Source organism: Passer montanus, unplaced genomic scaffold (genome assembly GCF_014805655.1).
Source record: "Passer montanus isolate IOZ18808 unplaced genomic scaffold, ASM1480565v1 scaffold72, whole genome shotgun sequence".
NCBI lineage: Eukaryota > Metazoa > Chordata > Aves > Passeriformes > Passeridae > Passer > Passer montanus.
The window spans coordinates 3238780-3251414 of record NW_024372370.1 but is presented as its reverse complement, the minus strand read 5'-3'; the positions used below and the strand labels follow the sequence as shown (position 1 = coordinate 3251414).

Sequence of the window (12635 nt, the reverse complement as noted above, 5' to 3'; positions counted from 1 at the left end):
ATTTTAACAGGTAAAGGTATTCTGCCTAAAATTGTTACAAGGAACAGGTCATTCCAGTATTATTTTATTAGAATGCTTGGTGAGTGAACTCTGAGATATCTGCTGTCAGCACAGGATCTTATTAAAAAAAAAAAAAAGAGAATCCTAAGTCTTACATGTAGGTGTTTCATAATGAAATCCACAAAAACGACACTGATTTTGTAAGATTATCTCGAAATTAGCTTTTAACTGACTTTGGATTTTCCTTGCAGTTAAAGTCTCATTGGAGAATTATAGATGTATTATGTTTGAAAGGGAAAATGTTGTGACTAAGCAGTGTTTGCAACTTTTAGGGCTTCATTTTGAACCCAGTCATGATCCCATTAAAAAAATGGGAACACTACTGTTTTCAAAATGACCCTTTTCATTGCTTCATTGATGCTAAGGAGTTACAGCCACGGACTTGCAAAGAAGCTAAATGATTTTATTAGAACTTAATCCCACAGGGACTTGCACAGAAACATGGGTCTCTATAAAGAGAACATAAAATACTACCAAATGAAAATTCTTTGTTGTTGGTTGTGCCATGGTTTGTGGCTTTACATAAAGTGTGGTCCACAGAACATCATTAAGAGCATTCAAATTCATAAGTAAAAGCCTGCCTTTGAAAGCTGCATTAACACATTAATTCATTTACTGCAAGTAACTTCTTCTAGTTTCAGAAAAAGGAAAATCTTCTAAAAGTCAAGTTTTTCAGATAAACATCGTTATAAATATTTTTACTTCTCTTGTACATCTATTCCATTAATTTTTTGCCAGTCTTCATGAATCAGCAACTGTCTCAAGTAAGTGTAAATAAATAAAAATTTAAAATTCTAGTGAAATTGAGGGTTTATCAACTTTAGTTTTGAGCTTCTTTTCATGGAGATAAAGGTACAATGTTAACAACCTGGTATTTAATGAGAAAATCTTAAGTTATGATATTTCTGCGTCATGTTAAAAGCATCAGAAGAGACACTTGAATCTAAATCCCTTAGCATTACTTCTATTTCAAATGATTTTAGCCATATTTCTTGTTAAGTAGTGAATAGGCTGAGATGGGAACAAAATGCTTCTGTATCTTACACATATAAACATTTAAATTTCTCTAGGACAGGCTTTGTGTCACCTAGTAAAAGAAAGAGGTTAAAAGATGAACTCACTAAATCCACACTCTGGGAGTGTGAAAGCAGGTGAGCACAGTGGTGGCCAAAGCAGAGAAGTGAGTCTGGTCTCCCTAGAGAGAAGGTGAGTGCTCTGCTGCTCATGCTGGCAAAGAACATGGTGATTTTTCAAGGTGCAGATGCTGTTTTCTACTTTATTAAGAGTCAGTGAGTGAGCATCTTTTGTCATTAGAGGCAGAAGACTAAATAGGTTTATTTGACCAGACTCTGAATTCTTCTTCCAAAGGATGAAAGGTCTTCCAGTACCATGGTGCGTGGCTGTACAAGGGTGAATTTCACCAAATAACCCATGACATTTTCCTTAAAAAATGTCACTGAAGGTAGAAGTACATAATCTCTTCTCATGTTTTGGCAAGACCCAAAAACTTGCAACTGTCAGACTTTTACTGGTGTGTTTCCACTACTGTGGACGCTGGGAGTGTGCATGCATGTGTGGTAGATGTTTGGAGGTGGGTGGTGTAGGCTGTTGTTCTTGTGGACACCTCTCAACATTTACAGTTTGAGCTCCTGCTGTTTTGACCATTTTCTGATAATTTTTATGATTTCCGGCAAGCTCTGATGGGAGCAGATACTCCACCCCAAAAAATCCAGGTACTCTTGGTTTCTATATAAAAATCTTCAGTTTAAAATACATTTGTCTATTTTTGTAAGTTCTAAAGTGAAGTGATCCCATGGGAAGGCACTGCTCTTCTATTATCAGCCGTGCAGAGGTGAAGCTGTCTTTAGAGTTGAGCAAAAAAAGTTGCTTTAGCACTGTCAGATATCTAATTAATCCCTCAGTAAATAAAGGTATTCTGTAATTAAATAAGCAAGATGTGCAATCAGTTCTAAGACAAAATGCTTTGCATATTAATATATTGTAATCCAGGAGCCATATGAGGCTTGGTTTTGGATATGAAGTGTTTGTAACAGACTTTTAACATTATGGGGAGCACAATTCAGGCAAAACAGTGCAGGGTTTTTTTGGCAAAATTCAGCGGAGTGTGATCTGCGGGCTAAAGATTTGAATGTCTATTAAAAAAAAGGATAATTTTCAGTAGGGAAAACAATACAGTTTCAGGATGCGGATTGTTGTAAATACACGAGAGGGATTGAAAAGTAACCTTTTGACAGTGTAACGGAGCAGCTGCGCTGCTGGGGAACCCATGTTATTGGCTCGGGCAGATTAAAGTGTTCGCAAAGGGGGCTCCTGGTTTGGGACTCGGTGCTTTGAAGACCGCAGGGACCAGCAGCGCCGCGCACCAGCTGCCCCACAGTCAGTTAATCTCTGGGGTGGTCGGCGCCCTCCGACCTCCTTGTATGAAGCACTTGGGTTACAATGACGGGCGCGACAGCGCGAGCGGTGCCAGCCCCCCACTCCCGACGGGAAGGCGATGGGAACTGAGGACTCGAGCGGAGCCCCGCTCACCTGGCTGCTCCCCGGCCCCTCCCATTGGCTGCCGACGCCCCGCCCCCGCCTCTGATTGGCTGCTGCCGCCTCCCGCCCCGCCCCGCGCGCGGCCGGTCCCGGTCCGGTACCTGGAGGGGAGGTGCGGCGCGGCGCGCTGGGCTGAGCGGAGCGAGCCAGCCGCGGTCGCCCGCCTGCCAGGACCATGCCGTCGGGGAGGGAGCCGGGCAGCCCTCGGCTGCGGGATCCTAGCGGGGCGGCCGCCCCGGCAGCGGCCGGCAGCGCCTGATCCCGCGCCGCGCTGCCCCCGCGCACCGCCATGGACGAGCGCTTCAACAGGTGGCTGCTGCCGCCGCTGCTGGCGCTGCTCTTCCTGCTCATCGTCTACCAGTACGTGTCGCCCGCCTGCCCCGGCGCCGCCTGCCCCCGCCGCCCGCCGGCCTCCGCCGCCCGCCGCGGGGGGGGCCCGGAGGAGCCGGAGGAGGAGGAGGAGGCGGCGGCGATGCCGCGGCTGGCGGCCAAGTTCCCGTTCGCCCGGGGGGAGCTGTGCCGGCGGGTGCGGTTCGACATGCGGGGCCGCGACGTGATCGTGTTCCTGCACATCCAGAAGACGGGCGGCACCACCTTCGGGCGGCACCTGGTGCGCAACATCCACCTGGAGCAGCCCTGCTACTGCCGGGCCGGGCAGAAGAAGTGCGCCTGCCACCGCCCGGGCGGCGACAAGGACACCTGGCTCTTCTCCCGCTTCTCCACCGGCTGGAGCTGCGGGCTGCACGCCGACTGGACCGAGCTCACCAGCTGCGTGCCCGCCGCCATGGAGCGCCGCGGCTGCGCCGGCAACCGCACCCTCAGGTCAGTGCCTGCTTTCCTGATGCTCCAAATCAGATCCCGCCTTTCCCAGCGCCCGGGCAGCAGGGCGGGAATCGTCCGCGGCTGTCCTCAATAGGAAACAAGCGGCGGGGCAAGGCTGGTGTCCGGGGGAGGGCCGGCTGTGGGCTCTTGCCTTGCCGGGTGCTACCGGCGGCGCTGGCTCCGCGCACGCCGCTGCCCTGTGTCCGGGTTAGCGAGAGAGAAACTCCCGCAAGTTTGTCCTTTCGAAACTTGCCTTCAGCAAATCACTACGCTCTTCTGCAGCGAGCAGAGTGCCTCTGCAGAATGTGATGGATCGTTGCAGGTGCCGAGTGTTGTAACTAGCGGAGTCGAAGTATCCAGAAGCCCTTAAACTCTCTCAGCCGCGTTTGGCGCTGGCAGACGGGCAGGGTCTGTGCTTCCCGTGCCCTGCTGCCCGCTCGCTCTCGGTGCCAGCTCAAAGTCGGGAAACCATGCGTGGCAGGCTCTGTGCTGGCAAAAAACGCACCGTGAATGTCCCTTTGGTGACCTGATGACAGTGGAAAAGGGAATTCTGTGTGCATGATGCCTCTCTGCGTGTTGTAGTGTGGTTTTGTTGAGTCTTCTCAAAGGTTTCCCCTACGGAATAATTGTCAGAGGGGCGATCTCTCTTGGTAAGAGATACCTCTGGGTGATTCAGTAAGTTTTGGCCTTTGTTCTGATTTGTTCACCGTTCAGTCAGATTATTCAGGCTAGCATTAGAATCTGTCTCTATTTGTTTGACTGATTTTGGGCATGTGTATTAAGGAGTTGTGAGCTGAATTCGCGCTTAAGCCTCTGCACTTTAATAATTGTAGCTTCAACTCTGTAACATATTAAGAGAAATACAGGAAGAAGAATATCTTCATAAAAAGTTACATAGTTTGACAGCTACCTTACGTTCTTTCATTTTAGTATCCATCTTGATTTTATGAGTCCAGAAACTTTAAATTTTCAGTAGAATTACTTGCACATTGTGGTTTGTATTTGGTCACTTAACACGTATAGTCCGTGACATTCATGGACACATTTTCACAGGGTTTATTCATCAAGACAATAGAGTTGATTATTGTTGTTGTTGAACAATTTGAGGGTTATTTGATGTGAAAATCAAAGGCCCTCCCATACAGCAAAGCTAGTTGCATGTGAACAGACTCAGTCAGGATAATTTGAATTTATTGTGGATGCTTGTGGACTTGGGTTGTACTTGCAGAATACTGTTAAGGTAATTAATACAATTTTATGAAAAAAAAGTTAGCTGAGTATGAAGTGTATGTATTTGCTGATGGAAGAGAAATGCTGTGAATGCCTTCAAAGACAAAATATCTTGGTGGTAGAGCTTTAAGGAATATTCAAGAAACTTGCAATGTAAAAGGGAGAGGAGGAGGAAGAGTAATACTTGTAAAAATGTCTGAAAATACGTAGTCTGCCAGTGAAATCCACTTTTTCTCTCTCGTGAAGAATATTAGTAGGTAAACAACTGAGTGCTAAAATCAATTACAAAGATAACAAATGGGCAATGAAATTGGAGCAGTGGCTTCAGTACTGTTACAGGAAACCATTCTTGTATTAGGTAAATTTAAAACTTCAAGTTGAACTGCACTGCCAGTCATAGTGGTTATTCAGTGCATAGTTAGTAATTACTTTGACTGAAAAAAGACGTGTGGTGATACTTTGCTGGTAGGTGAACACTGTTTTGTGAATTTTTTTTTGATTACTGATTTTTTAAAAACTAGTGGATTGATTATTTGGCTAGTGTAAGACTGCACTTCTTGTTTTGTCTTTACATAAATGAAGAAAGCATTGTGAATAATTTATTGCATCATTTTAATACTTGTTTATTCTTGTATTATAACCTGTGCTGGGAGACACCTTTACATTTTCCCTTTGTTTTGTCATTATAACCATGTAGCTTGGCTTCTGCTTCTCAAGGAACTCTAAAAGGAATCAAATAACCCTGAAGTATGGATTATCTCTGCTGTGAATGTCTTTGCTCCTGGTGAAATTGGAATCAAGCCCAAACGACTTTGCTGTACTATTAGAGGCCTGCATTTAAGTATTTTTTTAATGTCCGAATGGAGAATTGAGGAGACTGAATACCTAAAATAGGCAAGAAACTAGCATACAGGTCTAATGTGAACCATACTGAATATTTTCAAGTCTTCCTTTAAAGCTCCTGCATGTATTTGAAGCACTAGACTTCCTTGAATAACTCAGCTTTTCTCTTCTGCCTTCCAGTTATGGTGTCAGAAAATTAGACTAAATTGGTTAAATATCTGACAATGGATTTTCTTTGTGGCTGGCAGGACAAACTTCTACAGATTTGCTACCAAGGTGTTTGATCTCCTGTGCCATACATTTGATGCAGTGAAGATGTTTTGCATATTTCAGATTTTTTGTTTGTTTCTCCTCTAGCAGGTATTAGTAGAATCTGTTTTTTCAGATCCCTGTATATGCCATATTTCAGATTTTTTGTTTGTTTCTCCTCTAGCAGGTGTTAGTAGAATCTGTTCTTTCAAATCCCTGTATATGCAGGGAATGGAGGGAATAAAGGATTTTTAGTGTATGATGGTAAAAATTTGTTTCTTAGAGAATTTGTCTAAGTTTTTGCTCTTCCCGATGTTGGAGATTTGAAATCTTAGGACCCAAGACGGAATATGGGGCAAAAACTGATGCTGTGCTCCAGAAATCTGAACTTCTTTAAGCCCAAGTGTCAGCATGGACTTTTACCTCTGTGGGACCTAATGGTATGTTGTGCCTTGTCCCAGCTTCAATATGAAAAGTTGTTTGTTATTAATGTATTGGATGCCACTGTGAAATTGTAGAACTATCTCTTTTGTTAGAAAACAAAGTAATTATTTTGAATGACATTACTTTAAAAAACAACCCAACCAAGACAAAAGCTGTAGACTTCATTTCTTCAAATATTTGTGTATGTTTTCATTTTCAGGATGTAAGGTTTTCTGCTAAAATACCTGCTTAAGTGTGTACAGAGCCAGGATATTAGTTTTTCATACTAATGTGTAGCTTTCACCTTTACAAAAGCTGCTATCTGTATAGTGCCTTTAATTTTTTTTTTCATTTAAAAATTTCTTTTTAAAGAAACAGTCTTCTATGTGTTTGCATTGCCCTCTGTGGAAGCCATTGAAGTTGGTGATGCTTTGTTCAGCTCCAGCCCCAGAACTTGGCTTTCCTTCAGAGGTGCAAGAAGCTGAGACTGTGGAATATTAGCCATCGCTGCTTGAGGAAAGAAGAGGAAGAGAAATAGTGTGAGATGTCTAACCCGGTACGCCAGGGAAGAGTTGGTGTCAATTCTGAGTGACATTAGGCTGCCTCTGCAGACAGTGGGGAGGAATAGAATAACACAGGCAGTCCTTTCAATGGTCTCAGACCTGCTGAGTTACCTTCTGGAGGGCCAGTTCTTCCATCCACTGATAACTAGGGAAGGACTAGAATTGTGAGTTGGGACTTGGTGTCAAAAACTAGAAAAGGAGAGTTCCACATCTAATGTTGCAAAGACATTGTCCAAACTGATTGTCTGCCTCTGTAAGGTTGCCAGGTAATCCTTGGGGTGTGAGGTAGGGCTTGCTTTGCCTCTCTGCTCTATGGAGGAGAGGTTGAGAGAACCTGGTAAGTCCTGATCAAGGCACTTTTTTATCCCTTGCTGATGATGCCTGCAGTATAATGAATAATTATGCATTATTGTTTATTTGAAGTTTGATTAAACTAGGAAGGCAATCTATGAAACTACACACTTGAAAGAACACTTGAAAGTTTTGTCTAATTTTTCAATATGAAACAGTGAAATCACTCAAGTTGTGTAAACCCCATAAGCTTTATTGTTAATGCAGTTTAGTCTTCAAAACTATTGATTTTCATTAATTCACTTCCATTATACTGTCTATTTCCTTGTCCTTTTTAACTTGCCATATGCTACATTTTTCTATGGAAGTGTAAATCATCAATAAACCCATGAGTCCTGAAATGGGGAAAGTTGAATAGAAAATATTAGTGGAATTCCTTTTCCTTCTTTTGCATTCCAATATTTTAACTATTGTGTGTTTTTTAAGCTCTAGCTATAATAGAACATAAGACAGACTGGTCTTTGCAGCTGTGGTAACTGGTCATTACAAAAATGTAAGAGTATTAATTGAAAAATAGGACTATGGTGAAGACAGTGGAGAGAAGAGAATAAAAAGTCACAAATATTTAAACTGAAAAAAAGCACAAATTATCTATTGTACCTTAATATCTTCTACTGAAATGAGCCAGTAAATTCTATATAGTTTTTAAAATAAATGTAAGGAACAACAAAGACTAAACAATTTCCTATAGTCCTGCTACTGACTGTGGGTTTTTTACTTCCTTACCTGTCTCCAGTGTAATCTGCTCAAGGGTTTCATTGTCCTTAAAATTGAAAAGTGGTGTTGTCTTCCCCAAGTGCCTAGTGTGAATCTCGTTAACTTCAATTTTAAGCCCATTGCATCTCCTGTCTTTTGAGAACCTGAGAACAAATCGATCTCGTTTTCTCTGCAGTAGCCTTCTGGGTACTTTGGTTCTTAGGAAGCCCTCTTTCAAGCTTCCCTGCTTAAATAGTAACCAAATCCAATTCACTCTGTCTTTATTGCAGGAACACAAAGAATGGCCTGCTCTTTGGGTTTGTGTCAGTTGTTTTCTTGAAAAGTGGTGTTTCAGTGGGAGTACAGTATTTCGTCTCTTAAGTGTGGTACAAAATGGACCAGAAAAGATTATTTGGCTTATTCTGAAAGCTGTGCTTGTGGTTGTACACTTCACTGATATTTACCATTTTGCAGTTGCCTGACATTGAGTGTTGTCTTGGGATTTAGACATTATTCATTTTATTAAAGACTATTACTTATATTTTCCTTTGTCTTTTTGTAGAAGTTTTGTGCTCATCCCCAGTGGATTTCATTCCCCTTCTGTCAATTTCTTTCATTTGCAAAATAGATTTAAGTTTTTTGTTCTTCCTAGCTTTTCATCATTGGCACATTTAGTAAAAATGGCTTTTATTTTCAGCATCCATGTTGCTGATGCACACATTGAATAGAATGAAATCCCTTTGTAATAAATCTTTTGTTTGATAACTCTCAAAATTGCTTTCCAGGGAGTTCTGTCCTTGCCACATCCTATTTTTTTTTCTAAACTCTGAGATTTTTGGTTTATGGGCGTAATTTGAGATGTTGATTAAAGTTGTCCTTTTTTTTTTTTTTTGAGAAGCATTTCCTTTCTAATGTTCCTATTTTAAGTCAGTTGCTGTATTTTAGAGGGAAATTAGGCTGTTTTGATCCAAATTGATTGAGATAGTAATGCTGTATTTTTTCTTCTATTTGTTTACAGACTACTTGTCTAGACCTTGTGGCAATAACTAGCAACTATCCTTAACTACTTTTGCAATGTATGTGTCAACTGTGAGTTTTCTCCTGTCAGAGTAGCAGACAAATGATTGATGTACCAGAACTTTTCTGCATCAAGGTTGTCACAACCCTGAAAAATCTTTCACCCAAGTCTCGTCTTCAGACTTTTGAAGATACTGCTATAAATCTCAGCAGGTTGCCTACAAAAAATGACTAGAGCTCATGTTTACTGTTAATTGCCAGGAATGATAAAAGAGTGGTCAGCACTATTTCAAATGGGAACAGATTGTTCCAGTTATCCATAAATTACAATGACAGATGAATAAGAACTGAGTAAGTTTTGAGCCAGGAAGGTGCATGCTATGAGAATGATCACCTGAACTGCAGTTCTAGTTGTCTGAAAGAGAATGTAGTGATTTATCCAAGCAAATTGGCCTTTTTCTGGTATTTCTTTCTGGAAAATAGGCTGTCTAATAAGGTTTTCTTTACAGTGCAGGAGCTATTCTCTTTTTTGTGCAGAAGCCAGGCAGAGAAGTCCTGTGGGAGAAGGAAAGAGTGAAAGTGTCAGGAGCATCCCCTAGGGCTGTACAGTGTTATAAGACATAGCAGCTGTTTTAGCTTTCTCATGTTATGGTTTTTAAATTTCTATTAATCAGCTGCCTAATTTAGAATCCTCTTGAGTAGGGTATTGCTTAAATTCTTACAGAGCATTGGGGTATCTACTGGGTTGAGGCAGAATGGGAAAGGTTACTTTGTGAATGGGAAAAGTTGCTGTGGAACGCCATTACACAGATAGACATCAGATCTGTAGATCCAGCCAGTGGCAAAAACAAGAATAAAATTCTTAGCTTGCTTGTGGAGGTTTTTTTTTTTTTTGAGATCTCTTTGTGGAAAAGAAAAAAGTCTCTGCCAGCTCAGCTCTGGTGATCACAGGGAAGCTGAATGGAAAGTGTAAAGATCTGGTTGAACTGAATGATATCTCACTTCAGGTGTGTTGACAGTTGTCAATGTCTTAACTTCTAAGTAAGAGTAAAGCATCTCCTCCCAGAGTTTGGTGAAGCCATTTCAGTGAATTGAACTTATATATAATGTAAAACCTTTGCTGCTGTTTGTGCAGAATGAGATCCAATGAGAGCAAGGGGAAGCCTGTATTCTTTAATATTTTTAGTATTGCATTCAATTTGCTGCCTGTTCTCTGGAAGTATTTATAACCCAAATTTCTATGATGTTGTTATGTTCCCAGTTGCTTCAGAAGGTAACTTTAAGTCCCTTTAAAGCTCTATTATTGCTGAGCAAGGTTTTAAACACTGTGTAGGAGGCTAATTGCATGAATTAAGAGCCTCATTTGGACAACTGCTAGATTACAGTTATTCAGCCCTGAAAGAACTACTATTTTAAGGGGAAAAACTTAACAGATGTATTTTGGGATTTTGTTTGAGATGGCATGAATCTTCTTTCAGAGAAATTACTAGACTAGCAAAATCAATAACTCTTGAAGTACTTATGGTCTGTTACATGATCAGTGCCTGAGATCTCAATATGTATTGACTGAAAAGGTATAAAATGGGTTCTTGTAATGATAGGACCTATTTGGATTTTGATTCTGCTGTGAAGCTTACACTTAGGTGGTCTTATGTGTACTTCTAAAAAGATTTGGAGGCTTAAAGTCATCTTAGAAAAAACAGTGTTTAAACTTAGTGTCTTGACCCCCATTTTTTTTCTTTTTTAACTGGTAATCTGTTAGAAAATGCTTGATGTAAATGTGGTACAGTTATATGCACTAATATACAGTTACATGTCAGTTGTGAAATGACAAACATACTGGCATAGCAGTGGATGAACTTTGAATGCCATATGAAGAATAATGTTGGAATGGGGAAAGCAATGAGCAGATGCAACTTCAGTTTCCAAAGGATGGAACAAACCATCTTCGTAATTGACTCAAGAGTGTTTCCTGTTCTGTGAAGTAACTTGATGTTGATGAGAAGTCTTGCCACATGGTGCTCTTTGATACTGGAAGGAAATGGTCCCTTCAGGGGATGTGTGTGGAGGAGCTGACATCTCTGAGACCAGTTACTTTCTGCAAATAAATGAAATTGAAAGTGAGGTCAGTGAAATAAAGTCCTTCAGAAAGCACTAATAAAAATTACAAATTTTTCTTATTTCTCATCTAAATTCTAATGTATCAATGTAAAGAGCTTGCTGACTTGCAGATTTCCATTTGGTTTGTAAGCTGGCTTTTGTTTAAGTAGCAAATACATTTGTATCTGCTACTACAAATACACATATACTGAAAGTGTCTACTTGCACTTTTTTACTTTAATTCCATGTATCTTTGCACACAGGCTCTGTCTGAGAGAGAGAGGTGAGGAGGAATAGCAACTGCTGGTGTTTGCTTGAGGAGCTCCTCCAAGGAAGAGAAGAAAGAGGAGAAGCAGTGTAGGTATAAGTTGTGAGCCTCAAGTGAGAGTGAAGTCTGGAAGAGAGCTGGAGAGAGCAGGGAGCAGAAGTAACTGCAGTGTTGGAAGGTCAAGGAAGGATCAAAATTATGCAATTTGAAGTTATTTTTTTTCCAGTACATATGTTTTAGGATTTAAAGCTCTCCATGTGTTCCTTTTATACTTGCTGGAAGAGAAAGATACAGAGGTAATAAAAAACTTCAAGCACTTGGTAGTTTGAACTCCTGTTTAACATAGATATTTTATTTTTAGTTAAGTGTTGTAATAAAAGAGCCAAATAGTAAATTAAGCATCTTAGCTCCAGCAGTGTAAATCCCCAACAGCAGAGTTGTTAGGTGTTGTTTTCATCCTTTAATTAGACTTTAATTTTTAGTGATAGGAGTAGGACCATTATTTTCCAAGAAGTTCCCAGTGTAAGTGATGAATAACTTCTGTAGCTGCAAAACTTTTGTTTTCATGCCAGAAACACCTCCGTCAGGCTAAAGCTAGGTCATTTCTGTTCCTGACTTAACAAGATTCAGATGACAAGAGTAACTCAATGAAATATTTTATGTTGCTTTCTACTACAAGTCATTTGGATTTATTATAGAAATCCATAGGAAGGGACCTCTGGCAGTCATGTAGCTCAAACCACTGCTTAAAATCAGTCTAACTAGAGCAGGTTGTTCTAGGCTATGCTCAGAAATTTTGAGTAATTCCAGGGATGGTGATGCCACAGGCTCTCTAAGCAGCTTCTTGCAGTGTCTGGCCACCCTCATGGGAAAAAGAGCTTTTCTCTTCAGCATTCCATTTTCCAAAATGTGTTGGTTTCTTCCTGTCTTACTGCTGTGTGCATCTAAAAAGAGTCAAGTTATGCCTTTATTATTTACTCCCACATGAAAATTGAATAGAGTAATGAGGTCTGCCTGGTTGCTACCTTGTCCCCAGACAGAACAAGCCTCACTTGGTGACTCTTCATGTGTCATGTGTACCAGTCCCTTCATCATCTTGGTAGCCTTCTGCTGACAGTTCCCACTGTACCAAGGTGTGCCTTTTATTGGTGAGCTCAAAATCAGACATGTCAATCCAAGTGCTGCCTTACCACTGCTGAAAGGTGGAGTCACTTGCCCCAGCCTGCTTAGTCACTCCTGCCAACAGAGCTCCATCCTAGGTTGGCCTGCTTCACTTCCCAAGGGTGCATTTTGGTGACTGTTACTCAGCAGTGTCCATCAAGAGCCTCAGATGTATTTCTGCATGTGTCCACTGCATGCCCAGCCTGTTTTGGGTGTTGCTTCACCACAGGATTGAGTTTTTTCTTTTACTTAGAATCATGGAATTGTAAAATGGTTCGGGTTGGAAGGGATAT

General features: G+C 41.3%; 1 protein-coding gene across 1 annotated transcript in view; it reads left to right on the top strand.

The window, feature by feature from the left end:
- The first annotated feature begins 2723 nt into the window (after nt 1-2723).
- HS6ST3 (heparan sulfate 6-O-sulfotransferase 3) overlaps nt 2724-12635 on the top strand; it is a 272489-nt gene continuing 262577 nt past the window's right edge. Inside the window, exon 1 of the mRNA XM_039730476.1 lies at nt 2724-3441. Coding sequence (XP_039586410.1) covers nt 2909-3441 — 533 coding nt within the window. The 5' untranslated portion in view covers nt 2724-2908. The remainder of the gene's footprint in view (nt 3442-12635) is intronic.